The 26,942-nt window shown below is 46.3% G+C and overlaps 1 protein-coding gene across 1 annotated transcript in view; it reads left to right on the top strand.

Moving 5' to 3' along the window:
- Positions 1–9,705: 9,705 nt before the first annotated feature.
- Positions 9,706–26,942, top strand: part of CDC42BPB (CDC42 binding protein kinase beta) — a 99,906-nt gene continuing 82,669 nt past the window's right edge. Inside the window, 1 exon segment of the mRNA XM_058740352.1 lies at positions 9,706–10,114. Coding sequence (XP_058596335.1) covers positions 9,940–10,114 — 175 coding nt within the window. The 5' untranslated portion in view covers positions 9,706–9,939.

Raw genomic sequence — 26,942 nt, 5'->3', positions numbered from 1 at the left:
AGCCGTGACCCAGGGACTCGGGTGGCAGGCAGGAAACCTCCGGAAAGTGGAACCTCTGCAGGGAGTCCCACCAGCCGCCGCCCCCCCACGCGTGTCCAGACCTGCCCCCCTCTCTGGCGTCTCACCCTGGCCACCTCTGCCCTCACTCTGTGCTGGGGGTTGGTCTCCCTGGAAAGCCTCACAGAGCTGCTTTCTTCCGGCTCCCATCTGAGCTGCAGAGGGGCCCCCATGAGCCCCCCATCTGTAAGGCAGGCAGCCCCCCCCTCTCCACCACCTTGCCGTGTCTGCTCTCCTTGAAACCATCATCACTCTTCAAAATTCTTTCTACTCTTGTGTGCACGGGTCTGTGGTCTGTCCCGGGACTGGAGTGGACGCTCAGGTGTAGTAGGCATTCAGCAGCTTTGGGTCGGTTGAATGAATACTTCTATGTAATTAAAAAAAAATGTTTATTTATTTTGAGAGAGAGAGAGAGAGAGAGAGAGCGCCAAGCAGGGGAGGGGCAGAGAGAGAGGGAGAGAGAGAATCCCAAGCAGGGTTGTCAGCGCAGAGCCTGGCGTGGGACTCAAACCCACAAACTATTGAGATCATGACCTGAACTGAAACCAAGAGTCGGATGCTTAACCAGACGCCCTGGACCTACGTAATTTTTTAAATGGCTACATGGACCATGATTTATCTATTTGTCTGGTGATGGAGATTCAGGTTTTCATCATTTTAACTGGAAGTAACTGATAATGACTATTACTGCACATGTGACTGCACCATCAGAGTCCCAGCAGGGGCACAAGAGAGCAGGGAAATCAAGGGCAGCAGAAAAAATGACCTATTTACCAATGTGTGGGCAGGGCCTGGGACCACTGAGGAAGTGTGGGCAAGCTCCCCGGGGCGGCAATGGTGGGGAACTTTACTACCTCTGGGTCCTCCAGGGGCAGCAGGAAAGAGGCTGGCTGGAGCCTGGGGACAGAAGCAGCAGGAAAGAGGGGTGGCTGGAGGCTGGGGACAGCTGCTCCAGAGGCTGTGGCCGCAGCAACACGGGAGGGGGAGGAGGGGAATCGATGGCCATCTGACTCTGCGCCGAGCTCCCCATCCTATGGGTACAGGCCACTTGGAGCACAAAGCAGGAAGGCAGAGCGGACCTGTAGAGGCAGAGGCACACTACCCACCCTCGTGCCCTTTGCCGTCCACGCTGGTCCTATGGGGGAAACATGTCCTCCACTGATCGTTCTGGGTGATGACGACTGGGGAGTGAGCCATCCTGAGCCTTAGGCTTTGGGCATCAACAGCGCTCTTCGTATAAGGGGGGAGGGGGAAGACAGGCAGGCAGGAAACAGTCATCAAGGGGCATGCCTGCCATAGCACCTGCTTCCAGGCACGTTCTTCAACCACTGACCCGCGTCCCTCCCCCTTCCGCAGGCCCGTCAGCAGCACTGTTCTTTTAGTCTTGGCGGGGTGACCCAGACTTTTGTTCCTTCAGGAACCAAGTCCTTTATGGGCCTGTCATTAAGGAGCTCCCTTCCCTATCCCAGTAAGAACCCTGAATCACCACGGGGACACCTCTGGGCTCCGGACATAGTCCCCCTGGCCCAGCATGTGGAACCAATTCCAATTCCCTCTGACGCTTTGGTTCAATATCCCAGGCAGCCAGTGACCACTCTTCTGCTGCTGGTTCCGTGGCATGAGGAACCAGAAAGAGCCAGTGGGGGGAGGGGGCGGCCTCAGCTTTAATTCACTGGAAGCATGACTGGGTTTCCTGATAAAGGCATTCCTCTCTTGGACACTAGCCCAAGGTCACAGGAAGGAAAGCAAAAATTCCTCCAGTGTTATTTGGTTGTAGTGAGAGGGGGCACTCTCACCTCCAGCATGAGGCTCCTGGACCCAGGCGTGCAGGCTGTGGAGGGAGGGTGCCATGTATTGCCTTGGGGGTCAAGGCATATGCCACAATCTGCAGGACAACGGTGTAACCTTGCAGGGCATTGGCAGTCAGCCAGCACCGTAACTAGTCTTCTGCAGACCTTTCTTCCATTCTCTGAAGCCAGCTTCTTTGGGGTGTTGGGACACATGGTAAGTTCAGGGAATTTCATGGGCATGGGCTTTCTCTGCCTTACTTCCTTCACCATATAATGAAGCCTTAGGTCTAGGGTGATGTTGCTTGAGTTGCCATGGTGATGGATAAATAAAACATGCTCCAAGTCTACAAATGGCGGTGCTGGTAGACGTGATGTGGCTGTAAAGGCAAGTACTGACCTGAAATATGCAAGGGCAAGTCACTGCCCATTCCGAGATGGAAGGGGTCTAATGTCGTCAACCTGGCCACAGGTTGTGGCCAGTGCCTGTTCCTCCTGGGGAATGGCACCATATTAAGAGCCCCCTGTGAGTCCCTAATGTTGACAAGGGGGGCACTAGCTTGACGGAAGTCAAGTCAGCCTCAGTGAGGGAAGTCCATGTGCCTGAGCCCCTGCAAAGCCTCTATACCTGCCTCCTTGGCCACTTGTTCATGGGCCTGTGATAGGGGAGGAATGAGGCTGATGTCCTCAGAATGGATCATCTTGTCCATTTGACCTATAAGAGCCCCTTCCACAATAGATGCCTTTTTTAAAAAGACTTTTTTTTTGTTCATTTATGTATTTTGAGAGACAGAGAGAGAGAGAGAGAGCGCACATGTGTGTGCAGGGGTTGGTAGGGGCGGAGAGAGAGAATCCCAAATAGGCTCCATGCTGTCAGCACAGAGCCCTATGTGAGGCTCAAACCCTTGAATTGTGAGGTCATGACCTGAGCCAAAAGCAAGAATTGAACGCTTAACCAACTGAGCCACCCAGGTGCCCCAGTAGATGCCCTTTGATGAGCATTCTGTGCCCATCCCAAGAGATCCATCCACTTGCATTTCCCCTAGATCTCCTAGAAGAAGTTTATTCTTTCCAAGTCTCTGATTGGCAGGCCAACCCATTAGCCACTGCCCGTGGATCAACACAGAAGTTTTGCCTTCTGGGGTAATTTCTCTTCACCACTGCCTTTCAGGGCTTCCCCTGAGTGTGTCTGTAAAGCAGCAGCCATCCTCCTCTAGCTAGAGCCAGGCAGACCAATCTTTAAATCTGGCCCGTGCCTTTTCAATCCTTTTTTTGATCGGCCACAGCACTTCCCATGAGGGTGTAGCTGTGGATTAAGAAGAGTTGGTAAAACAGTAGGAACAAATACGACAGAGGCTAAGCCACCTACTTATTCATAAAGTTTACTCGTTCTTTCCAGGTCTGCTTGGGCCCAGTCTCATTTTATAATGGACTACTACATGCACATACAATTTTATGTTTTGGTGGATAAGATAACATCTATTTAGTAAAGGACAGCTTGGGTGGCATTGTTTCTTGGTGTCCATGGCCAAGTTTTAAGTCTGTATAAAGATCCAGCAGCAAGCCAGGAGCTGCCTTTGAACTGGAGAAGAGCTCTTGGCAGAAGAAGGCATGAATTTACTCCAAAACCCTGGGTGTATACACAGTGACTTTCCTATTGGGACTTTCCCCGCCAAGAGTCTCTGCCACTCACACTCAAAACAGGGTCTGCTGGGTCATAAGGCTCAAGTGGCAGGGCGGCTTGCACCAAAGCCTGGACCTGGTGGAAAGCTCATTTGTTCTTTGGGTTCCATTCAAAATTGGCAGTCTTAGAGGGTACCCAGTAATTAATCAGAGAAGCTCGCCCAGGCAGTAAATGTGTCCATAAAATTGAACAAGGCCAATCAGGCATGTGCCTCTGTCTTCATGGCAGGCCTTGTTATGTCCAAAAATGTCTTCATTTTTTGAAAGCTATTTTTGCTGGGTATAGAATTCTAGGCTGGCAGTTTTTCTTTTCTTTCTGCATTTTAAAGATGTCGTTCCAAAGTCTTCACATTTACACAATTTCCAATAAGAAATTTGATGTCACCTTTATTTTGTTCTTCTGCTTGTGTCTTTATTCCCTGTTTTTGTTTGTATGTTTGTTTTAAGTAACTGGTTTTGAGGAACTCAATTATGATGTGGCCTTATTATAGTTTTCTCCCGCCATGTTTCTTATGCTTGGGGTTTATTGAAACTCTTGGGTGTGTGTTTATAGTTTTGACTTTGGAAAATTTTAAGCCATTAGTTTTTCAATTTTTTTTTTTTTTTTTTTTTTTGTCTCTCCTCTTTTTTGTTCTCCTTCAGGACCCCAATTATCCATGTATTGGGCCACAGTTCACTCATGCTATTCACTTTTCTGGATTCCTTTTTCTCACTGTTTTATTTTAAATAAATTCTATTGCTATGCTTTCAAATTCACTAATATTTTCCTATGTAATGTCTAATCTGCCATTAATCCCATACTGTATGTTTTCAAGAAGTTGTAAGTTTCATTTCTAAAAGTTCTATTACGTTAAAAGTTTTTTTTAATTAATTTATTTATTTTGAGAGCACAGGGTAGTAGGGGCAGAGAGAGAGGGAGAGAGAATTCCAAGCAGGCTCCATGCTGTCAGCTCAGAGCCCAATGTGGAGCTCAAACTCACAAACCGTGAGGTCATGACCTGAGCTGAGATCAAGAGTTGGACGCTTAACTGAGTGAGCCACCTAGGTGGCCCCTCTGTTACTGTTTTAAAAATATGTACTTTATGTAATATGGTTATAACAACTGTTTTAATGTCCTTCTCTGCTAATTCTAACATCTGTGTAAGTTCTGGGTTGGTTTATTTAATTGATTATTCTCCTCATTATGGGTTGTGTTTTCTTGCCTATTTGTGTGGTTATATATATATATATATATTTTTTTTAAGATTTTATTTTTACGTAATCTCTACCCCTAACATGGGGCTCAAACCCACAACCCCAAGATCGAGTCACATCCTCCCCCAACTGAGCCAGGCAGGTGCCCCAAATGCCTGGAAATCTTTGATTAGATGCCAGGCAGTGTGATTTTATATTTTGGGGGATGGATATTTTTGTGATCCTATAAAATTTCCTGAGCTTTGTTCTGGGATGCAGTTAAATTTCTTGGAAACACTTTGATATTTGGGGGTTTTGTTTTTATGACTTGTTAGGGAGATCTGGAGCAGCGTTCAGTCTAGATAGAGCTAATTCCCATGTCCAAGGCACAACCTTCTTGAGAATTTTTTTTTTGAGGGGGGGTGGGTGGGGAGGAAGCAGAGGGAGAATCTAAGCAGGCTCCATGCTTAGTGTGGAGCCTGATGCGGGGCTCAATCCCACAACCCTGGAATCATAACCTGAGCTGAAATAAAGAGTCAGATGTTCAACTGTCTGAGCCACCCAGGTGCCAAAACCTTCTCGAGAATTCTACCCAATGCTGGTGAATTATGAGTTTTTCAAGTCTGGCTGGTGGAAAACAACACCATTCTCAATCTGTGTGAGTACCAGGCACTATTCTCTCTAATCTTCTTGAATGTTCTTTCTCCAGCCTTGGGTAGGGTTCCTCCCACACAAGTGCTAGTCAGTATGCCACTGGATACTCACTCAAGGGGGACCCTCTGCAGATCTCCAGGGTTCTTTCTCTGTGTAAAGTTCAGGTTTCGAGGGGGTAACAGGTGGAGAAACACAAGAACTGCCCTGCTAAAGAAACAATGACCTTTTTCCAGTGTGCATGTTATAAATTTATCGAACACTAAACTGAAATTTTGAGGGGCATCAAGAGACAACAAATGTAGAGCTCTCAAATGAGGTGGAAGATCACCACATGTAGCCTGTCAAGGGAAAAGCATGGGAACCTGCCCCACACCCTGGAATAAAATGTGTATTTGACGATGTGGTCCTGCTGGGACACGGAGCATGGGGCACTCTCTGCTTTACCTGAAGCCCAGTGAGGGTGGCCTCCCAGGGGATTTCTCGGAGAGCTTCAAGATGTGGCCCTCCATTTGGGGGCCTTGTGGACTAGGGATGGACTCCCAGCCAGGAAAGGAGGGCTCATGAACTGCTTTGGAGGTGGAGCCCGAAGTGTGCTGCCATGTTGGGACCTGCCCACTCCTGAGTGTTTGTCAGAGCAAGGGAGGCAAGAGTGTCTCCTGTGGACAGATATGAGCTGTAGGGATGGGTCACCACCTGTCTAGTGGTCCCCATAGAGGGGCAAAGGGTCCCCTGCAGCCACCAGGTAAACACCCACCCAGAAAAGTGACACATTGCTCAGGAGAGGGAGGGAGCAGCTGGAGTCTGTGAATAGTCCCTGGGGCACAAGGAGAAGGGGTCATCAACTCTGCCAGATCAGAGGGGAGACTGTAGCTTCCTTCCTCCCTGGTAGTAGCCCACGTGGTTGGAAGCAGGGCCAGGCTGGCTGAGGCTCAAGAAGCAGCAAAAATGGCACCAAGCACAGCCCCCGTCCCCAGTTCTTATCTCAGGCCCCCAAGCTGGATGTGAGGGGAAGCTGTTAAATTAAGTTCCAAGGTTTCACTCTGCAGGCTGGGGCATTGTGATTTCTGACTCCAGACCCCGCGGCTTAAAGTTACCATAAGCTGTGCACATTTCAGGGAACTGGGCGTAAGGCTCTGCTTAGTGTGACTTGCTGTGCTGTGAAGACCAGAACCCCTCCCTGGAGCCCAAGCAGGAGTTTATTGTAAGGATACTGCTACGGGCTCAATGTTTGTGTCCCCGAAATGCTTATGCTGAAATCCTAACCCCCAATGTTATATGTTAGGAGGTGGGGCCCTAAGGAGGTGATTAGGTCATGAGGGTCGAGCCTCCATTAATGGGATTATTGTCTGGTAGGAGGGCAAGGAGCTACCTCTTTCTACCACGTGAGAATACGGCAAGACAGCCTTCTATAAACAGGAAAAGGGCAACTCACTCAGAACCTGATTGTGCCTGCACCCTGACCTGAGACTTGGAGCCTCCAGAACTGTTTATAAGCCACTCAGTCTACGGTATTTTGTGATAGCAGACAGAAATGATTAAGACATATACAGCGGAACCTCAAGGGTGCCCAAAGACACTGGGATTCCTTGGTCTGGGGGACCCAAGACTGCTCGATCCATCACCTGGTCACAGAGTCCCCAGTTTCTGAAAAAAGAGCTCCAATGCATACCAGCTACCAACATGAGCATTTACTATGAGCCAGGCACTGTTCAAAGTGCTCTACAGGGGTTAACTCATTAAAAATTTTTTTTAAGACACAGACAGAGAACGCGAGCAGGGGAGAGGGGCGGAGGGAGAGAGAGAGAGAAAGAAAATCTCAAGTAGTCTTCATGCCCAGCGTGGAGCCTGACGCAGGGCTCAATCCCACAAAAGTGAGATCATGACCTGAACTGAAATTGAATCAGACACTTAACTGACTGAGCCATGCAGGTGCCCCTTGTTTAATCCTTTCAGAGACTCACTGAAATACTGGGTAGGTCTTATTGTTATTCTTGTACTTCTGAGGGAACTGAGGCACAGAAAGATTTCTAGTTTTCTGAGAAGGAAGACCCATAAGTACTCACTGTCTCAAGTACTAACGAAAACTACAGGGTGAATCTGAGACCTGATTCAGCCCAGGGGAGTTAGGCAAAGCTGTCCTGGAATGGGCAATGCTGAAATGGCTTTAGGTTGAGCAGACAAAACAAAGGTGGTCCAGGAGGAGCATCCAAGGTAGATGTCTTGGTAAGTGCAAAGGCCCTGAGGCAGGAGGGGGGGCAGAATCAGTCGAGGGGCAGCAAGGTCAGTGAGACTGGAGTCAGAGAATAAAGAGAGTAAGAATAGGGGTAGAGGGTGGAGCAGGGCCAGACAGCCTGCTGAGTCTGGAGACCAGAGAATATACAGTCCAAATAGGGACCCTAGGGGAATGGACATTGTTGTACTTCCACTGGGACAAAGAATGGTGACTGTCCCAGACAAATTCATGCACCTCATCACCCTACTTAAAAGCCAAGGTAGAGGAGCCTAGGTGGCTCGGTCAGTTAAACGTCTGCCTCCCTCTGAAAAAACAAAAAAACCAAGGTAAAGAATTTGGTCTTTAGCTTAAAACCAGTAGGAAATCTCTGGGTTTGAGCCAGGTGGTCTGCTCAGTCCCACCTCCTCCCTTATAATTTGTACTTTGAAGTATCATACATATGAAGTGCACAAATATTTAGAACGCAGTTTAATTTATATGTATGTATAGATCTGTGTTACAAGATGGGTCTGGTCAAGACACAAAGTGTTCCTAGCTTCCGGTTCATAACGTCTACTCTGAACTCTAACACCAAAAGATGGCTTTTGCCTGACTTTTAAAAATTAAGGGACCGGGTTCCTAGGTGGTTCAGTCCACTGAGCAGCCAACTCTTGATTCTGGCTCAGGTCATGATCCCAGGGTCCTCAGATCAAGCCCCGAGGCCAGCTCTGCGCTGGGTGTGTAGCCTGCTTAGGATTCTCTCTCCCTCTCTGCCGCTCCCCTGCTCGCACACTCTCTCTCAAAAAATTAAATAAAGGTGTAACATATACAGTGATGCGTACGGTTTGAAGAATGTTACTTACATGTAGTGCTGTATAACCAACACCTCAATATAATTACAGAACACTTCCCGCAGCCAGGATGGCTTCCTCCTACCCCTTCGCAGTCAATACTTCCTCCACAGCGGTAGCCACGATTCTGATTTGTCTCCCCAGATTAGTTTTGCCTTCGGTTTTGCGCCTTCAAAGCTCTACCTGCTCTACCTCCGTGCCCTGGATCCACCTAAGCCCCCCACCCACTTCCTCGGGTCAGGGTTCCCACGGCCCTGCACCCTCGCTCCGGCTCTCACCCAGCCCGTGGCCTCAGTGCCCTCGCACGAGCTCCAGGCGGCCCCTGCTGTCCTGACGCCAAGGGTATGTTTGGGTGGGGGAATTCTCCATCACCTTCCTTCCCCCAGCCACCCAAATGCACCAACAATCTCAGGGAAGCAGAGACTCTCCCGGGACACCCAGCCTGGAGACAGCCGGCCGCTTCCTACCCAAGTGTCAGGCTAAGACATTTGTTTGCGGTTGGGGTAGGCTGGACGGCGGAATCTGAAGCGGCCACTGCGGGGGCACCACGAATTCACGAGGTGCAGGGTGACCCGCTGGGCCGCCGCTCTGCAGGGGCCTCCGCCCAGTCCGGGCCGCGCGGGCTCGCGTGCAAGTCAGGCAGACACCCGCTTTCCAGGGCCGCTCCGAGCCCGGCCGCGCCCAGGTTTTAAACCGGCGGGTCACTCCGCCGAAGCCCCCTCCACCCCAGCAAGCAAGGGGTTTCCCCTTCGGGGCCCGAGACGCGCGCGTGCGCGAGCGCAGACCCCGCACACCCGGGACCCGTCCACGAAGCGCTGGCGCACGCCTCCCGGGCGCCGTCGGCGCACGCGCGGGCGCGCAATCTCGGCGGCGCACTGGCTCGGCGCTCGCCCCGCCCCCGCCGCCTGGCCTTCCCAGCATCCCGGCCGCCCTACGGCAAGCGGCGAGGTCCCATCCCGCCGGGAGCCGGAGCCGGGAGCCGGGAGCGCAGGGGCGGGGCGGCGCGCTGAGGTCAGCGCGGCGGCGGCCGGCCCCGCCGTGGTTGGCTGCGCCCGCGCTGGCCGCGCCCTGGTTGGCTGCGGGCCGCGGGGCTGGGCCGCCGGGTCGGGGCTGGGGTCGGGGCTCGGGCGCCGGCCGGGCTTGCGCTGCGCTCCGCTCCGCGGCGCTCCAGGTCGGCGGACGGCGGCGAAGGCGAGGAGGGCGCGGCCGCGGGCGGGGCTGAAGGGCGCGCGGCGGGCGGCAGGGCGAGGCGAGGGCGGGCCGCGGCGGGCGGGGCGGGCGGCGGCGCCGAGGGGAGGAGACCGGCCCATGGACCCGCGGGGCCCGGCGCCCCAGACGCTGCGCCGCCGGGACCGAGCCCAAGATGTCGGCCTAGGCCGGGGCGCGACGACGCGGACGGGGCGGCAACGAGGCGCCGCTGCTGCCGGGACTCGCGGCTACCGGGCCCCCGAGGGCTCGCCCTGACGGACTGGCCGAGCGGGCAGCGAGAGTCCGGCGCGTTGGGAGCGGGCCGCGCGGCACCATGTCGGCCAAGGTGCGGCTCAAGAAGCTGGAGCAGCTGCTCCTGGACGGGCCCTGGCGCAACGAGAGCGCCCTGAGTGTGGAGACGCTGCTCGACGTGCTCGTCTGTCTGTACACCGAGTGCAGCCACTCGGCCCTGCGGCGCGACAAGTATGTGGCCGAGTTCCTCGAGTGGGGTAAGTGCGCGCGGGGCTCCGGCCTGCCCTTCCGCCCCTCCGACCCCGGCCCGCTCCTCCTCCCCGCCCTCGGGCTTCCGCTCCGGCCTCTCCAAGCCCCCAGCCCCGCCGCCCCCTTCCTCTGAGGCCGCTCCTCGCGCCCTCGCCCCTCAGCGGCTGGCGATCCCCTCCCTGCCCTCCTCCTCGGCCCTGGCGCACCCGCGTTCGGCCGTCCCGCCCCCTCATCCTGCCCCTGGGAGCCACATCCTCCGTTCCCACCCCCACTCGCTCCCCGCCGCCGGCCATCGCCCGGGCCGCTTCCTAGATCCACCCTCCGAGTCTGGATATCATTTCCTGCAGCACTCCCCGGGAAATCCGCCCCCGCCCCTCGCTCCGGGGTCCGGAGTCGGCGTGGAGGCCCCCCCCACCCCCACCCCCACCCCCACCCCCACCCCCACCCCGCCTCCGCCCCCGCACGCCCTGCTGGCTTGCGGGGGCAGCCGCGCGTGATTTTTGCGTCTGCCTCCTGCACCGCCCGGTGGGCCCCCTACTCGCATGTGCGTTTCCGGGGAGACCAATTCTAAGGGTGACAGCCAGCCTACACCCCCTTGACGTCCAGGGCCTGAACACCCTTTACTGTGGCACCTCCAAGGGAGTTTTCAGGTTAAAAGCCTTATTTTGCGAGAGCAAATTGATTTTTTTTTTTTTTTCATCGTAATTGTGCTAGATTCTTGTAATATGTTGGGCATAGCTGCAACTGTCAGTATACGGAAGACGTTTAAAAACTTTCTTGCTCAGATCTCTGCGTGCTTTCTGTAGTTTACTCAAGGATCTATAGGGCTGTAATCATTGATCAAATAACGTACTTAGCTTTAGTAGGACAAACGTTCGATTAGGCCGTTTGACGATCATAAGAATCCCGAAGATAGCTACAAGCGTCAAGTAAAACCCTTCCACTTCCTCTCGAACGTGGACATCCTGTCAAGACCCTCAGACTCCCCTGGAACGACCTAGTAGGAAGATGCAGTGCTCACGTTCAGGGCAGACCATGCAGACCCTCCCCTTGGGTCACTTGCGTCATTGGGTTGGGGCTGTGCAGTTTGAGCCGGTAATTTCTAATCTTTGGGCCTGACGAAGCTGATAGTTACGTGAAGAAACAAATGTGTTATCAGGTGAGGCCTCCTACTCTGCCAGAATGGCAACTGGAATTTGGGGTTTTGTTTACTCACAGTACTCAAGTTGAGATATTCTCTAGACGGCTTCTGTGTTTTGCCCTATAGTGAAATGATGTTTTGTGAGAGCAGAGGCAGAAAGGAGGTCCAGAGCCCCAAGACAGCCCCTGATGCTTTATTTCCGTGGGGACCACCATTCTTGGTTATTTACAACATCAGTGAAATGAGAGTATTTACTTTCCGGGGTCCTTTGTCAGTGACCTGGTTTCCAACCAAATAACTCACTTTCACAGTCTGGCGCTTGGTACATCTGAGCCTTCTGAATATTGTATTTGCCTTGCCTTTCTGAGGCATTTGATCTTGACATCCAGACAGATCGACCGTCAGGTCGACTCGGTGCCGGTGTGTGAGTAAAAGTGGGACTGAAAGAAGGAAGCAGAGGGAGGGCAGTGCTAGTGGTAATGTGTGCTGCAGCTGGCCTCTGGCCTGCGAGCTGAGTAGCGCCCCTGTGGGGCTTCGCCTGAGAGCTGGACAGCCTGTACATCCGGGGTTCTTGCGTAGTCTGCACACCACCCGACGGTACCAGCCCCTCCGAGAGCTGGTGGACTTCACGCGAGCAGGCTCTTCTCAGCATGTGGGGAGGTCTTATGAGATTTGACCTTTCCAAATCTGAACAGAAGCCGTGTACTGTAATTTAGAAATATTTTCAAAATTGGATTCTGGCTCTTTGGAAATTATGATTGCAAATAAACTACGTTGTCCTAACAACTCAGCTTGCACAGAAGTGTAAAGCTTAAATTACAGGGAAGAAAAATGGTCTTAAGTTTAAGGTGGCATTTTAATGAATTACTAATACTACTAAACACTACTTCTAGAAGTATTGAATTTCATGCACATTAACATCATACACCATTGTAACTCTACAGAGGTGCGTTACCGGTTGAGATTATGTGCAGTCATACTTTAGTGTACTTAGAATGCCTAGTAACTGCCTTTGGAAGGTGAAAAATGGTCTGTCAGGTGGAACTGTGGAGCCTTATTAGGCGCCCTGACTTCCAAGAGGAATTACTTGTCCTCTGGAAACAGATAGAAGCTATCCATCCACCTGGGGGTTGTCGAGTCGTTGGAGTCGCCTTCTGCATGATGTTTGAAACTCCCAGTGTGTGGAGTCCTGTCCTGCAGAGGGCCAGCCTCTGCCCACCTCCCAAATCTTGCTAGGTGGCTGTGTCTAATGACAATTAGGTAGAAATCTTGAAACTTAATGAAGAAACACAGCTTATTCAGCCCAGATTTTGACACTTAGGGAGGAATCTTTGGGGAAATTTGGAAAGCACAGGTATTCAAGTTTTTAAGGTTTGTTTTTTTTTTTTAATTTTTTTAAACATTTATTTCATTTTTGAGGGACAGAGAGAGAGTGTGTGAGTGGACGAGGGGCAGAGAGAGAGAGAGAGAGAGAGAGAGAGGAGACACAGAATCCAAAGCAGGCGCCTGGCTCTGAGCTGTCAGCACAGAGCCCAGTGCAGGGCTGGAACCCACAAACCACGAGATTACAACCCCAGTGGAAGTCAGACACTTAACCGGCTGAGCCACCCAGGGACCCCTCAAGTTCTTAAGTTTTAAAAGCAGACTTCCTGGCTCTTATTTTCTTATTGCCACAGTGGTTGCACGGGACCAGAGTCCTCTTGGCTTTCATTGCAAGTCTTTAATTTTCCCTTGATTATGTTTATAGTTTGATTAGTTTTCCTCTCTGAAATCCTGGACCTTAATTTAAACTTGGAAATACCTTGCTTTGCCTGTGTATTTCTTTAAACTATATTTTAATGCAAATTGGATACCATTTAAATAGAACACTATGAAGCACTTCGAAATTTCTACAAGTAAACAGCACAAACACGAGTAAAGGAGGTGAAGTTGTTATCTGTTAACTTTTATCTTTGTTACATAAAAATATTTTCACGCGTTAAATTTTTTTTTTTCATGGCTTAAGTATAATGGCTCGTGTTGCAGCTAGATGAAGATGATGTTTGAAGTCCCCGCCTGTTGGCATTGGCTGGACTACAGGGGCCTGTGCTCTGGCTCTCGTGTGGCCTGCAGACCAGGTGGGAAGCCTAGAGCCCACGTCTGGTGCAGGCACGCCTTGTGGGTGCACACCTCAGTGCGGGTTTCCCGATCTGTGGTCCGGGCCACCTTCCTTTACCCTGCCACTGTACTTCCTCTAAAGGAATAGAATTAATCTTTGCTAGCCCTCTTTAATTTCCTCGTTTGTGGCTTTTCTCGTTACGAATGCAGCAGTACCTTCCGAGAGCTCTCTGTCGTCCATGTGAATTCCTGTAGCTGTTGGCGTGGGGTCCCCAGCCCCAGCTGTGAGTGGGATGGCTCTACTCAAATTTTATACCAGTAGGCTTAACTGGTGATGCTAAACATCTCAGGGTACATTTTAGTCTCACTGGTTTCTTCAGGTAGCATGTGCATCGCGTGGGAATGCCTTGAGAAGTAGGTCTCGTGAATAAGACCTGAATTCGAGGGATTCAAACCCAAATGTTGGGTTTGCATAATAAAAATTAATGTAACTTGTAAGTAGCTATTTGAAACGCACGGTGTTTGACTACACGGCATGTGATGAGGCGGTTGAAACCATTACACGTTAACAAGCCAGCCTTACCTTTTTTCTCCTAAAACCTCATCCATGAATTGGGTTTTGCGGTAAACAGCAGTGTCTGTTGTACATCTAGGCTTTACATAAAAACACTGGAATTGGAGTGAATTGCTCTCAAACAGGATACCACTGCGTGAGCCCCTTGAGAAAGTTGATGATGTGCAGCCGATTGCTGGGCAAGCAGACAACTCAAATGCACCTGAGGCAAAATAATCCCACCAGGACGGGCTTGCTGGGGTGGCTCCTCCTGCCTCTGCCCCCTTCCCGTTGCAGAGCCTGCTGCCCTCAGAAGTCTGCCGTGTGTGCTGACGTCTGTGATGCTGGATAAACACATGAGCAAACAGGGCTGTTAATTCCAAACTATATTAAGTACGGTGAAACCGTTGAGTGCTTTTCTTGGTAAAGAGACAAAAAGTGTTTTTTGAGACTAATAAGGTAAAAGGATCTTGCTGGAAGAAACCAGATAGAGATTTTTACCTTTTTTTTTTTTTTTTAATCAAAAAGGAGAAAAAGTGAAATTAAAGAAATTTTGAAAGAGTTTTTTAAAAACCCACGAAAACTCTAATCACATCATCTAACGAATCCCCATAACATTACACCTTTTAGTCCCTGTCCCAAGTTTAAGTTTGATTCTTAGCTTCTTAGAACGGTCCAGAATGACAGTATGGTAAGGTTACCTTAAATTTGTGTGAAAAGCTCACACAAGTACTCTCTTAGCTCTTAGTGAGAGATGGATGAGAAGAAAATAACACTTTCCTTAGATTTAAAATCGGAAGTGTTTTGACCATCTGAATTATATATATACGGACTTAAAAATCTGCCAGAGACAACTATTTTTTTTGAGGACAGATGGATACTAACTATGAAATAAAGGTGGTACTTTACAGCATGATTTGAACAATCTGTGTTGTATATTAGGTTTTTGGTCAGTTTTACTGACTGGTAGGTAACTGGCAACAAAATTGTTCTCAGATTAAAATTTTGCAAAAAGGACCAGTTGTATCATAAGAGACTTTGGATTTTGTTATCTTTTGGAAAGAATTAGAAACTCAGAGAGAAATTGGAATCGAGTCATGTTTCAGTCCAATCCTGTCTTTGTATTGGAGCTGCTTTGGAGACAGACGAACTTACTGTAAGGTTACTCCTAATGTCACCGGGACGCAGTGATTTCTCCAGCCTCCGCAGTCAGAGTCCTGGGTTCAAACACTGTTAGGGATTTGAGCGATCACCTGATCTGCCCTCCACCCCTGTCCCTGCTGCCCTTGGGTAACCGAGGCTCTTGACATTTTCCCTGATCATTTCAGAGCCAGCTTCTGGTGGGGGTTCTCTTCTCCACGGGACCACCATTAGCCTGGGACTGCCTCTCAGACACCTGCTTTGAAACCCCTATTTTATTGTAGCTTTCCCCTCGTTCCCATCAGCACCTGCCTCGCTGAAGCTCTCAAGCCCACAGACCCAAATGAATTCTTTTCTTGCTGTAGGATTTAACTCCCTCCACCAGGCATCCTAAAATCCTGCTGTTGGGATGCCCTGGGTGGTTCAGTCGGTTAAGCGTCCGAATTCGGCTCAGGTCATGATCTCGGGGTCCATGAGTTCAAGCCCTGTGTCGGGCTCTGTGCTGACGGCTCAGAACCTGGAGCCTGCTTGGGATTCTGTGTCTCCCTCTCCCTGCCCCTCCCCCGATCATGCTCTGTCTCCTTCAAAAATAAACAAACATTAAAACAACAAAACAGAACAAAAAACCCGGCTGTTCATTCCATCATTCCCTCGTTTTAATACTTCATACTGTGTTGCGTTTAATAAATCAGGTAAAATTGACCAAGAAAGACCCATGTAACCTTAGTTGTAGAAGTTGAGATTGACGGCACTTCCGACCATAGTGTGGAGTGAGTTTTTCCAAATATAATGTTACCTTTATGAAAGTAATGCGTTTACTTAGTAACTCTGGCTTCGGACTTTCACAAGCAGCCACTTCCAGCCCCTCCGTTTCTGTGTAATAATCCTCTGTCTCCGATCACATTCAGCGGCCAGTGGCAACCAAGTGACGGCAACCGAACCCAAACCAGGTGACTCCTCTCTCGCGTGGAGCTGGCCTGTGGGCAGTGCAGGGGAAGGCAGCAGCCCGTGCCAGGGAGTCTTCAGGGACCAGGGCCTTCCGCCCTCAGCCCAGCATCTCCATCCTAGGCAGTAGGTGCCGTGTTCCTGTGGGACAGAGCAAGCATCCTGGATACTGGTTATTTAGCAGTTCTTGCCTCAGATGCCACGCCTCTGTAAAGCGTGCTTGTACTGGTCACTTTCTGACTTCTCCGTTGACTTCTGTTGAGGGAAAGAAGGCTGTAGAACGTTTATATTCCTTCCCTCCCTGTCTGTCCCCTCTCTTCCTCTTCCCAATATGGTTATGTAAGAATCTCTGTTTAAGTTGGTAGTGTTTATGTTGTCAGTAGGCAAATAAATACCTTAACAACTGAGCCACATGGGGTGCAGTCAGTGCCCCGTCTTTACCGAGACGGAATTCTTTCTGTGTTGATTGGAATGCATTACGTTTTCTCCCTTGAGCTTAGACGCCCGTGTACAGTGCTCAGTACAGGCCCAGCTTTGTAACTGGAGCGCCTCGTCCCCCGCCTCGCCCCGCCTGTCACCTTCCACCCCTCAAAGCCTTTTGTTTTCCTCTTGTCTAGGCCCATTGTGCTCTGAGCCCGCTGCTTAGCAGTATTCCTAGGACTTCTCTTCATTCCTTATGGGGACTTTTTTGGTGTCTTTCTATTGAATTCCCCTTTCTGGATTTCATACCCTTTTCCTTTTGGTAGAGCTAGAAGAAGGGCTTCCCTGAGAAAAGGTTCATCAAGAGATCATTTTTTGAGACCTCGTCTGCCTGAAAAGGCTTCTTCCTTACACGTGAATGACAGTCTGCCTGGGTATTGAATTCTAGGGTAGAAGTAATTTTTCCCCAGGAGTGTGAAAGCGTTTCTCCATTACTGTCCACCTTCCGCTGTTGGTAATGAGCAGCCCGACCCCATTGTGATCCCCTAGACTTTGTGTGACTTGTCTGGAAACTCTCGGTCTTCTTTTCACTAACCTTAGCGCTCCTTGGTGGGTCTTTCGGGTGGGGACACTGGGTCCTATGGCTCTGGAAGCTTTCCATACTGTCTCTTGATGGTTTCTTCTCTGATTTCTCCATTGTAGCCTTTGCGATCTCCTATTATTCAGGTGTTGGACCTTCTAGAGGGGTCTGCTAATTTCCTTTTCCTGCGTTTTTCCATTCATTTATCTGTTTGTTCTGATTTTTCCAGAAGAGGTCCTCAACTGCATCTTCTAGTCCTTACATTGCTCTTTTATTTCTGCTGTGATATTTTTCACTTTTGCTCTTAGCATTCCTTTTTATAACATCCTGTTTTTGTTTCGCGAAAGCGACGCACTTTTTTTAAGCATTTCTTTTTGTTCCTTTTGTGTTGATTTCTGTGCACACGTAGATGTTATGTAGACATTTTCTTCTCTTTCCTGCGTTGTCTCTTTCTTCTGAGTTTTCCTTCTCTTTTCTGCTTTGCTCCTTGTCTTTGATGTCAGAACCTTTTCTCTGAATGTCTGCTGATTGTTGGCTGTCTTTTCATAATTGCGAGTGGACTGATTGAAAACTCCCCGTGTGCGTGGACAAACTTTAAGTGTGGAGTCTCACCATTAGGAGATAGGACAGGGGCCCACCAATTTGAGAGGTACTACCAGAAGTTGCTAATTTTTTCTCTGGACCGGTCAGTTCCCGCAGAGTGGTGTTTCTGGTGTCCTGTCTGGGCAGTGGGGGGTATTGTGGATATGCCGGCTTTTGGGGAAGGTGGGATAAGGTGGAGAGTTGATGGGGAGGGGACAGAAGGCGTTCTAGGGTGTAGCTGCTGCTCCTATAGATTTGAAGCCAGTCCCGTTTTCTTTCTGTTACTGTTTGGACCCCCAGAGATCCCGGTGCTTCTAATCATTCCTGAGCCGCCTAACCCCTACCTCACATGCAAGAACTTTTGGTTTTCTAGCTTTGCTAAATTAGTTACCACTTGGCCACTTTCTTTTCCCACTGTGCAAGATTACGTTAACATCTCTAGGCTGCTGTCATCTGTCATTCATTCAACAAGTATTTTTTTAAGGACCTGAAAAGTGCCAGGCACTGCAGTGGTTAACGGAATACCTGTTCTCCTGGAGCTCATGTTATCCATGAAGCTGTGTCCCGTTGTAATCATACGCTGTCATTCTACTAGGGTTTCCAGATGGCGTAAAGATAAGGGGGGTTTTCTGAAAGGTACCCTCTTTTTCATTTCTGTATGAAGTCAGGGTAGACTTGGGTGTATTGGCATTTCTATTCCTATGCTTACTCATTTATTAGAAAGCTTCTCCCCTAAGTAGAAGGAAGACATGGAAATGTGGGAGGGCAGGTTTTTCTCTAGGAACTGCATTCTAGTGGGACAGGGAGAGGAAGAGGGAAAAGGGATGTGAAGAAACGGGAGTTACATGATGGGGGGTGCACTGAAAACAGAAAGAGGGGTGCCTGGAAAATGCTTCTTCAGATTGCTGCTAACCGGCTACTCTAGGGTGGGCGCAGGGGTGAAGCCAGGAGGGACCTCTGGAGACCATAGCGTGGAGATGTTTGCAGTTGGGTGTTTGTGACTCGGGCCATGTGCGTAAACTTTGACCTTTCTTTAAGTGACACAGAGGTGATTCTGTTTCACTCCCAAGTTCTTGGTCTGTAGGAAGATATCACCAATTTAAAATCAAGAGCAGAAGGAGAGATGTTCTTGCCACTCATAATTTTCTAAAAACATAAATAACAGAAATGAAATCCAAAGGTAAATAGACCTCCCTTACCGTGACACCCAAATTCCATTTTAAGGCTGTTGTACTTTACCCTTTTCCTGTGAAAGAATTAAACTGAAATCATTGGATTTCTCTCTTTTTGTTTAAAAAAAGTAAAATCAGGGAGCTGAATTTATTTTTCAACTTATAAAGTATATTATAAAAATATATTTTTAACTGGAAATAGTATTATATATTTTTATTTCTTTCTTTCTTTATTTTTTTAAAGTAGGCTCCATGCTCAAGGCGGGGCTTGAACTCATGACCCCAGGATCAGGAGTTGCATGCTCTACCGACTGAGCCAGCCAGGCACCCCTGGAAATAGCATTTCTGTTCTTCACTGTTGAGAAAGATGTTGATTTCATCATTAATGGGTATACACACCGATCCTTTAAAAATAATTTCGCAGCTCTGTCACAAATGGATTTGCTCCATTTTTTAACTCTTAAGTATTTGAGATCAGATTGTTGAAAAGTCTTTAAGTGTATTAACAAACCACCTTTTTGATGTGCCTTTATTTGTTTTTAATGTTTATTTATTTATTTTGAGAGAGAGTGAGGGAGCAGGGGAGGGGCAGAGAGACAGGGAGAGAGAGAGAGAGAATCCTAATACGGGACTTGAACCCACCAACCATGAATGAGATCATGACCTGAGCCAAAACCAAGAGTTGGATGCTTAACTGACTGAGCCACCCAGGTGCCCTTCTGATGTACCTTTAAAGTTAATGTGGGAAGATGTCGATGAAACACTGCTTTCGGGTATGTGGGATATATTGTCTAATTAGCAGCAAATTGGGAAGTTACTGGGAGTGCTCTATTCCCAGTTTTAGCAGTTAATTCAAGTGTCAGGGATGGCATTTTTATATTAGACTATATCAGGACAAGAAATGTTTCTGAAAACATCATTATTATGGTTTTATGTAACCAAAGTGATAAGCCTGGATATGTTTTCTTCTAGAAATATTTATTTTTTTAAAAAGCAAGGTTTGCATTTATGAAGTTTTGATAATCCTTGTGAAATAATATGTTAAGATGGTTACTGGAACAAAAGCTGCTATCAGCAATATGAGAGAAATTTAAATTACATAGCTGATTAAGCTTACTTTAGTTGGAAAGAAACATTTCTCTGCCTTTTACAACTACCAGATGATTTATTTACTTTTTCTTTCTTTTTTTGGTAACAGCTTTATTGAGATATATATAATTCACATACATTTTACCTGTTTAAATGGTGCAGTCCAGTAGACTATATTAATAGAGTTGTGCAATCATCTCTACTCTGTAATTGCAAACATTTTCATCACCTCTGAAAGAAGCCCTGTACCCTTTAGCTGTCACCTTACCTCCCTCCTTTCCACTGATCTCATTATATATTTACCTGTTATGGACATTTCATATAAAAATTTTTTTTTAATCTTTATTTTTGAGAGAGTGAGAGAGAGACAGAGTGAGAGCAGGGGAGGAGCAGAGAGAGAGGGAGATACAGAATCCGAAGCAACTCCAGGCCCCGAGCTGTCAGCACAGAGCCCGACACGGGGCTTGAACCCATGAACCGTGAGATCATGACCTGAGCCGAAGTCGGATGCCCAACCGACTGAGCCACCCAAGCGTCCCCTGGACGTTTCATATAAATGGAGTCTTACAGTATGTGGTCTTGAAAATTTTTTTTACTTATTTTGAGAGAGAGAGAGAACACGAGCAGGGGAGGGACAGAGAGAGGGAGAGAGAGAATCCCAAGCAGGCTCTGTGCTTTCAGAGATGTGTCTCAGTCTCATGCACTATCGGATCATGACCTGAGCCCAAATCAAGAGTCAGAGGCTTAACCGACTGAGCCACCCAGGCGCCCCAATATGTGGTCTTTTGTGACCGGATTCCTTTTGCTTAGCATCGTGTATTTCGGGGTGTCTCTGTATGTCGTTCCCTTCTGTTCCAGATAACATTCTGTGACACGGACAGCCCACTTGTTTATTCTCTCAGCAGTTGATGGACGTGTGGGTTGTTTCCACCTTTTGGCCGTTGTGAAGAAGGCTGCCGTGAACGTTAACGCACCCACTTTTGTGTGGACGTACGTTTTTCATTTCCCTTGGGTGTATGCCTGGGAGTAGAATTGCTGGATCATTCGGTAACTCCATGCTTAACGTTTTGAGGAACTGCCGGATTGTTTTCCACAGAAGCGCCTGAAGGTTCCAGTTTCTCCATATCCTTACCGACAGTTGGTATTGTTTGCCTCTTAAATTCTAGTCGTCCTAGTTGGCATGAAGTGGTCTCTCATTTTAGTGCCAGTGAGCAAGGAGCAGAGCGCGAGAGACAAGTGGGGTTCATCCGGGGCTTGGGATTTTTACCCGATGCGGGGCTCGAGCTCACCAGCTGTGAGATTGTGACCTGAGCTGAAGTCAGAGGCTTAATGACCGAGCCACCCAGGCGCCTTCTCATTTTAGTTTTGATTTACTTTTTTCCTAAAGGCCAGTGGTGTTGAGCATCCTTTCTTGTGTTTATTGGCCATTTCTGTGTCTTCTTTGGAGAAATATCTGTTCTTTTGCCCATTTTTAAGTTGTGTTGTCTTTGTTGTTGAGTTGTAAGAGTTCTTTATATATTCTGGATATTGAACCTTTACCAAATGTATAATTTGCAAATAGTTTCCTTTATACTGTGGGTTGTCATTTCACATTTCACATGCTTGATAGTTTCCTTTGAGGCACAGAAGTTTTTTTTTTAATTTTTTTAATGTTTATTTATTTTTGAGAGAGAGAGAGAGAGAGACAAAGCATGAGTGGGGGAGGAGCAGAGAGAGAGGGAGACACAGAATCCAAAGCAGGCTCCAGGCTCCGAGCTGTCAGCACACAGCCCGACACGGGGCTTGAACCCACCAGCCGTGAGATCACGACCCAAACTGAAGTCGGACACCCAACCAGGACTGAGCCACCCAGGCGCCGCATGGCACAAAAGTTTTTAATTTTGATGAAGTTTAGTTTAACTTTCCTTTCGTTGCTTTTGGTGTCATAACCAAGAATCCATTGCCAAGTCCAAGGTCACAAAGATTTATACCTGTGTTTTCTTCTAAGAGATTTGTAGTTTCAGATCTTACCTTTAGGTCTTTGATCCATTTTGAGTCAGTTTTTGTATATGGTATGAGATAGGGGACCACATTCTTTCTCTCGCATGTTGGTGTCCTGTTTTCTCAGCACCGTTTGTTGAAGAGTCTGTTCTTTCCCCCCATGGAATAGTCTTGCCTCCTTGTCACAATCATTTGATAAATGTATTGGTTTGATTCTGGGCTCTCAGTTGTGTTCTGTTGATATTTATGCCTATCCTTATGCCAGTACCAACTGTGTCTTGATTACTGTTGCTTTGTAGTAAGTTTTGAATTCAGGAAGTATGATGCCTCCAACTTTGTTCTTTTTCAAGATTGTTTTGACTCTTTTGGGTTCCTTGAATTTCCATTTGAATTTTAGCATCAACTTGTCAATTTCTATAAAGAAGCCATCTGGGATTCTGATAGGGATTGCGTCAAATCTGTAGATTAATTTGGGGAGTATTGCTGTTTTAACAGTATTAAGTCTTCTGTCTATGAACATAATGTTTTTCCATTTATCTAGATCTTTTAAATTTTTTTTCAAAAAGATTTTGTAGTTTTCATGGGGCATCTGGCTGGCTCAGTCCGAAGAGCATGCAGGTCTTGATCTCAGGGTCGTGAGTTCAAGTAGAGACTACTTAAGTAAATAAACTTAAAAAAATTTTTGTAGTTTTCAGAGTTTAACCTTTTCATATTGGTAAAATACATAAGATAAAATTTTCCATTTTAACATTTTAAGTGTTTATTTGGTTGCGTTAATTATATTCACAAAACAAAATACAAGGTTTGCACTTATTTTGTTAAATTATTCCTAAGTTTTTTTTAGTTTTTTTAATGCTATTGTAAATGGAATTGTTTTCTTAATCTCATTTTCAGATTGTTCATTGTAAACGTATACAGATACAATTGAACTTTTTATATTGAGCCCGTATCCTGCAAAATTGCTGAACTCATTTATTCTAATAGTTTTTAGTGGATTCCTTAGGATTTTTATATATAAAATCATGTCACTTGTGAATAGAGATGGTTTTGCTTCTTCTTTCCAGGCTGGATGTTACTTCTTTCTGTTGCCTAATTGCCCTGGCTAGAACCTCCAGCACAATGTAGCATAGAAGTGGTAAGAGTGGACATTCTTGACAAAACGTCTGAGTCTTTCTCCATTAAGTTTGGTTTTAGCTGTGAGGTGTTTTTTTTTTTTCTTTTAGGTTTATTTATTTTGAGAGAGAAAGAGCACACACACGCATGCATGGGGGAGGGGCAGAGAGAGAGAGAGAGGGAGAGAGACAATCCCAAGCAGGCTCTGTGCTATCAGTGCAGAGCCCGACATGAGGCTCAATCTCCCAAACCACGAGATCATCACCTGAGCCGAAATCAAGAGTCAGATGCTTACTTGCTTGAGCCACCCAGGGGCCCCAAACTGTGAGTTTTCATAAATGCCCTTTATCAGGTGGAGGAAGTTTCCTTCTATTCTAGTTTGTTGAGTGTTTTTTCCATAAGAGGGTGTTGGATTTTGTCAATTACTTTTTCTGGGTCCATTGAGATAATAAGGTGGCTTTTGTTTCTCATTCTGTTGATATATAGTGTATTACATTAACTGATTTTTGTATGTTGAACCAACCTTATGTTCTTGGGATAAATTCCACTTGGTCATGGTGCATGATTCTTTTTCAGTGTTGGCTGGATTTGGTTTACTAGTAGTTTGTTGAGGATCTTTACGTGAATAATCAAAAGAAATACTGGTTTGTAGTTTTTTTCTTTCCTTGAATGTCTTTGGTTTTGCTATCAGGGTAGTACTGGCCTTATAGAATGAGTTAGGAAGTATTCTCTTTTCAGTTTTTTTTTTTTTTTTTGGTGAGAGTTTGTGAAAATTTTGTATTAATTCTTTAAATGTTTGATAGAATTCACCTGGAAATCTATCTGAGCTTTTCTTTGTGGTTAGTTTTTTGACTGTTGGTTCAACCCCTGTACTTGGTATAGATCTATTCACACTTTCTCTTTCTTCATGAGTCAGTTTGGTAATTTTGATCTTTTTCAGGAATTTGTCCATTTTATCTAGATTAAATTTGTTGGCATAGAGTCTGTTCATAGCATTTCTTAATCCTTTTATTTCTCTAAGATCTGTAGTAATGCCTCCTCTTTCATTTCAATTTTAGCAATTTGAGTCTTCCCTTTTTTCTTGGCCATCCTTAAAAATGGTTAAAATGGCAAGTTTCAGGTTTCACCAACAATAAAAAAGTAACTGCAAGTAAAAGTAATTGAGATCCATCTGCGCACTGTACGGTATTTTATTCATGTATCACAGTTTATTCATTCACTCTGGATGGCCATCTGGATTGGCCAGTTTTGGGGCTATTAATGAAGAGTTCTACTGGAAACTGCTTTGGTTTTTAAATTCCCCAGAGAGTTTCTTTGACTCCAATGCATCTATCATAAGTCAATTTTTCTTTAAAAATTCCTTTACGAACATTTTTGTAGTTACTTTTTGGTAACCTTGAACTCTAATAGTTTGTGGAGGGTGGTCATGGATGTTCCAAGTTACAGTTCTTTGTGATTTAGGATTGCCCCTGGTGCCAAGTATTAAAAATCTCAGAACATAAATCACAAAACTTATATTAGGCCAGTGCTATTATTATTTGAAATAGTTTTAAAATTATAAAAATAACATGTGTTCATGATTTAATAAATTGAAACAGTGCAGAATGGTATGCCATAGAAAGTAAAAGTCTTTCTCCTCCTCATTTATATAAGTTTTTAAAATTCACTTTTAAATTTTAGAGCATATTTTAGACTTCCCACTAAAATTGAATATTGATTTGAAAGGATTTTTAATATCAGAATATATTTCTATTCATAGTTTTAAAATTTTCATGAGAAATTAATGTTGAAATGTGGTAATTACATATATCAAGAGGGTTGTGAGTTTTGTCTTAGATAGGCTTAGTTTTTATTGTTTATATTAATATATATAACGCTAGTGAATCATTCATGCATTCCCAGGATGGAGTAAAGTACACTTAGCCATGGCGTTTTTTTTCCCCATAACTGCACAGCCAAACCTGTCGTGTTCATGTTTTATTAGTTTTAAATTTATATTCCCAGTTGTAAGGGGGGGAATCTGTAGTTAGTGGACTCATGTATAAAGTAACTTAATTGCTTTCATTTTCTTTTATCTGTGACATCATTTTTAGATTAATTTTCACTAAAGAGTTAATTAGGGGAATTACCAGTTTTATGTCGTCAAAGCTAATGGCATTTATGTTCTGTTCTGTGACTATAATGAAGTCTTCCTTGTTTTGTCTACGTTGGTTCTAAGAATTGGAAGCTAATAAATGGCATTTACAGTACAGGCATACCGTATTTTATTGTGCTTCACTTTATTACGCTTCACAGGTACTGCATTTTTTTACAAATTGAAAGTTCGTGGCAGCCCTGTGTCAAACTAGCCCGTCAGCACCATTTTGTTACAGCGTTTGCTCGCTTCATGCCTCTGTCACATTTTGCTAATTCCTGCAGTATTTCAAACTTTTTCTTGATTATTATATTTGAGTTACTGCAGTTGCATGGTAAAACTTTAATGGATGAGGAGAGCAAAGAACGTGGAACGTGGACTCTTGAGATGGAATCTATTGCTGGTGGCCACGAAGATGCCACGAAGATTGTCGACATGACAACAGAGGACGTAGACGATCACATAACCTTAGCTTGATGACGCGGCTGCAGGGTTTGAGAGGCTGGGCTCCCGTTTTCAAAGAAGTTCTACTGTGGGCCAAATGCTATCAGAGACCATCGCAGGCTACAGATAAGTTGTTCACGACCGAGAGTCCATCCCTGTGGCAGACTTCATTGTTGTCTTGTTTTCAGAAGTCCCCACGGCCTCCCCAGCCTCCACCTATCGCCTGCCAGGTCGGCAGCCAGTACCATCGAGGCAGGCCCTCCACCGGCAAAAAGATGACTGACTGAGAGCTCAGATGATGGCTAGCATTTTTTTTAGCAACAAAGTATTTTTGAATTGAGGTACAAACACTGACTTTTTAGACATAATGCTGTTGTACATTTAGCAGACTACAGTATAGTATAAACGTAACTTTTACATGTACTGGGAAACCAAAACGTTCATTTGATTCCTTTATTGCAATATTCACTTTATTGTGTTAGTCTGGATACCTGCAGCATCTCCGAGGTACACCTGTAATTATGGTTATGTAACTTTTATTCACTGTGAAACCGAGTTGTGTGACTGGACCCAGAGAGAAAGTGCCTATCTGTGCCTTGAGCAGGAGAATCTAACTTCCTTTGCTGCTGCTGAGTCGTATTCTACGATTGTTTATGTTCACCATCCCTCTTTATTGGATTCTTCTTTTTTGGTGATTTGCTAGAGGCTTTTCATGGTGAGGAGAGGATACGTGTGTTATACATAGATGCTCAGTATAGTATGTGTATGTAACATTTTTCTCCCACGGAAGGATCGGGGTGGTGATCTTTCCAAATTATCGAATGCCTAAAAATGTCTTACTGTCTCCTCATTTTATTGGTGGTCTGCCTGAGTATGGAATTCTAGGTTCACAGCGTCTCCCTCTTGAAGAAGATCCTGTGTTGGTTATCATGATGAGGTGTTCTGTGGTGGGTGGCTGTGATTTCATCTCTTCTTGAGGCCACTAGTCAGAATGTTTTAAAGCTGTCTTCTCTGATTTATCTGTTTCTTGTGCAGTCAGTGCTTTGTTCATCTTGGAACTTTTTCTTTAAATACAGGTAGTCCTTGGATATCCGTTTGTCGTGGATTTTTCCCTAAAAATAATACAGAATTATTAGTCCCTATTGAATGGTGATATTTTTGAGTACTGCTAGATCCTTAGTTGATCAGATTTTATATTTTTTCTTCTCCAGTAGCATTTTTATCACGATTGGTTTGTAATATAAAATATAACTTCATTGAATACTAAGACTAAAACCTCAAAAAACTTACGCCATTCTCAGTTACCATCCACTCCACAGCACCACCCACATCCGTTCTCTTACGGTTTATTTTTTCCCTGCCACCCCAGTTCTTGTGGATCGTATTGCAAATTTAATGATGCTGAAGATACTACATTTATTATCTGAGAAGAATATTTTCCGGTAA

The sequence above is a fragment of the Neofelis nebulosa genome, chromosome 7 (assembly GCF_028018385.1).
Source record: "Neofelis nebulosa isolate mNeoNeb1 chromosome 7, mNeoNeb1.pri, whole genome shotgun sequence".
Classification (NCBI taxonomy): domain Eukaryota; kingdom Metazoa; phylum Chordata; class Mammalia; order Carnivora; family Felidae; genus Neofelis; species Neofelis nebulosa.
This window is presented reverse-complemented; position numbering and strand designations above follow the sequence as displayed.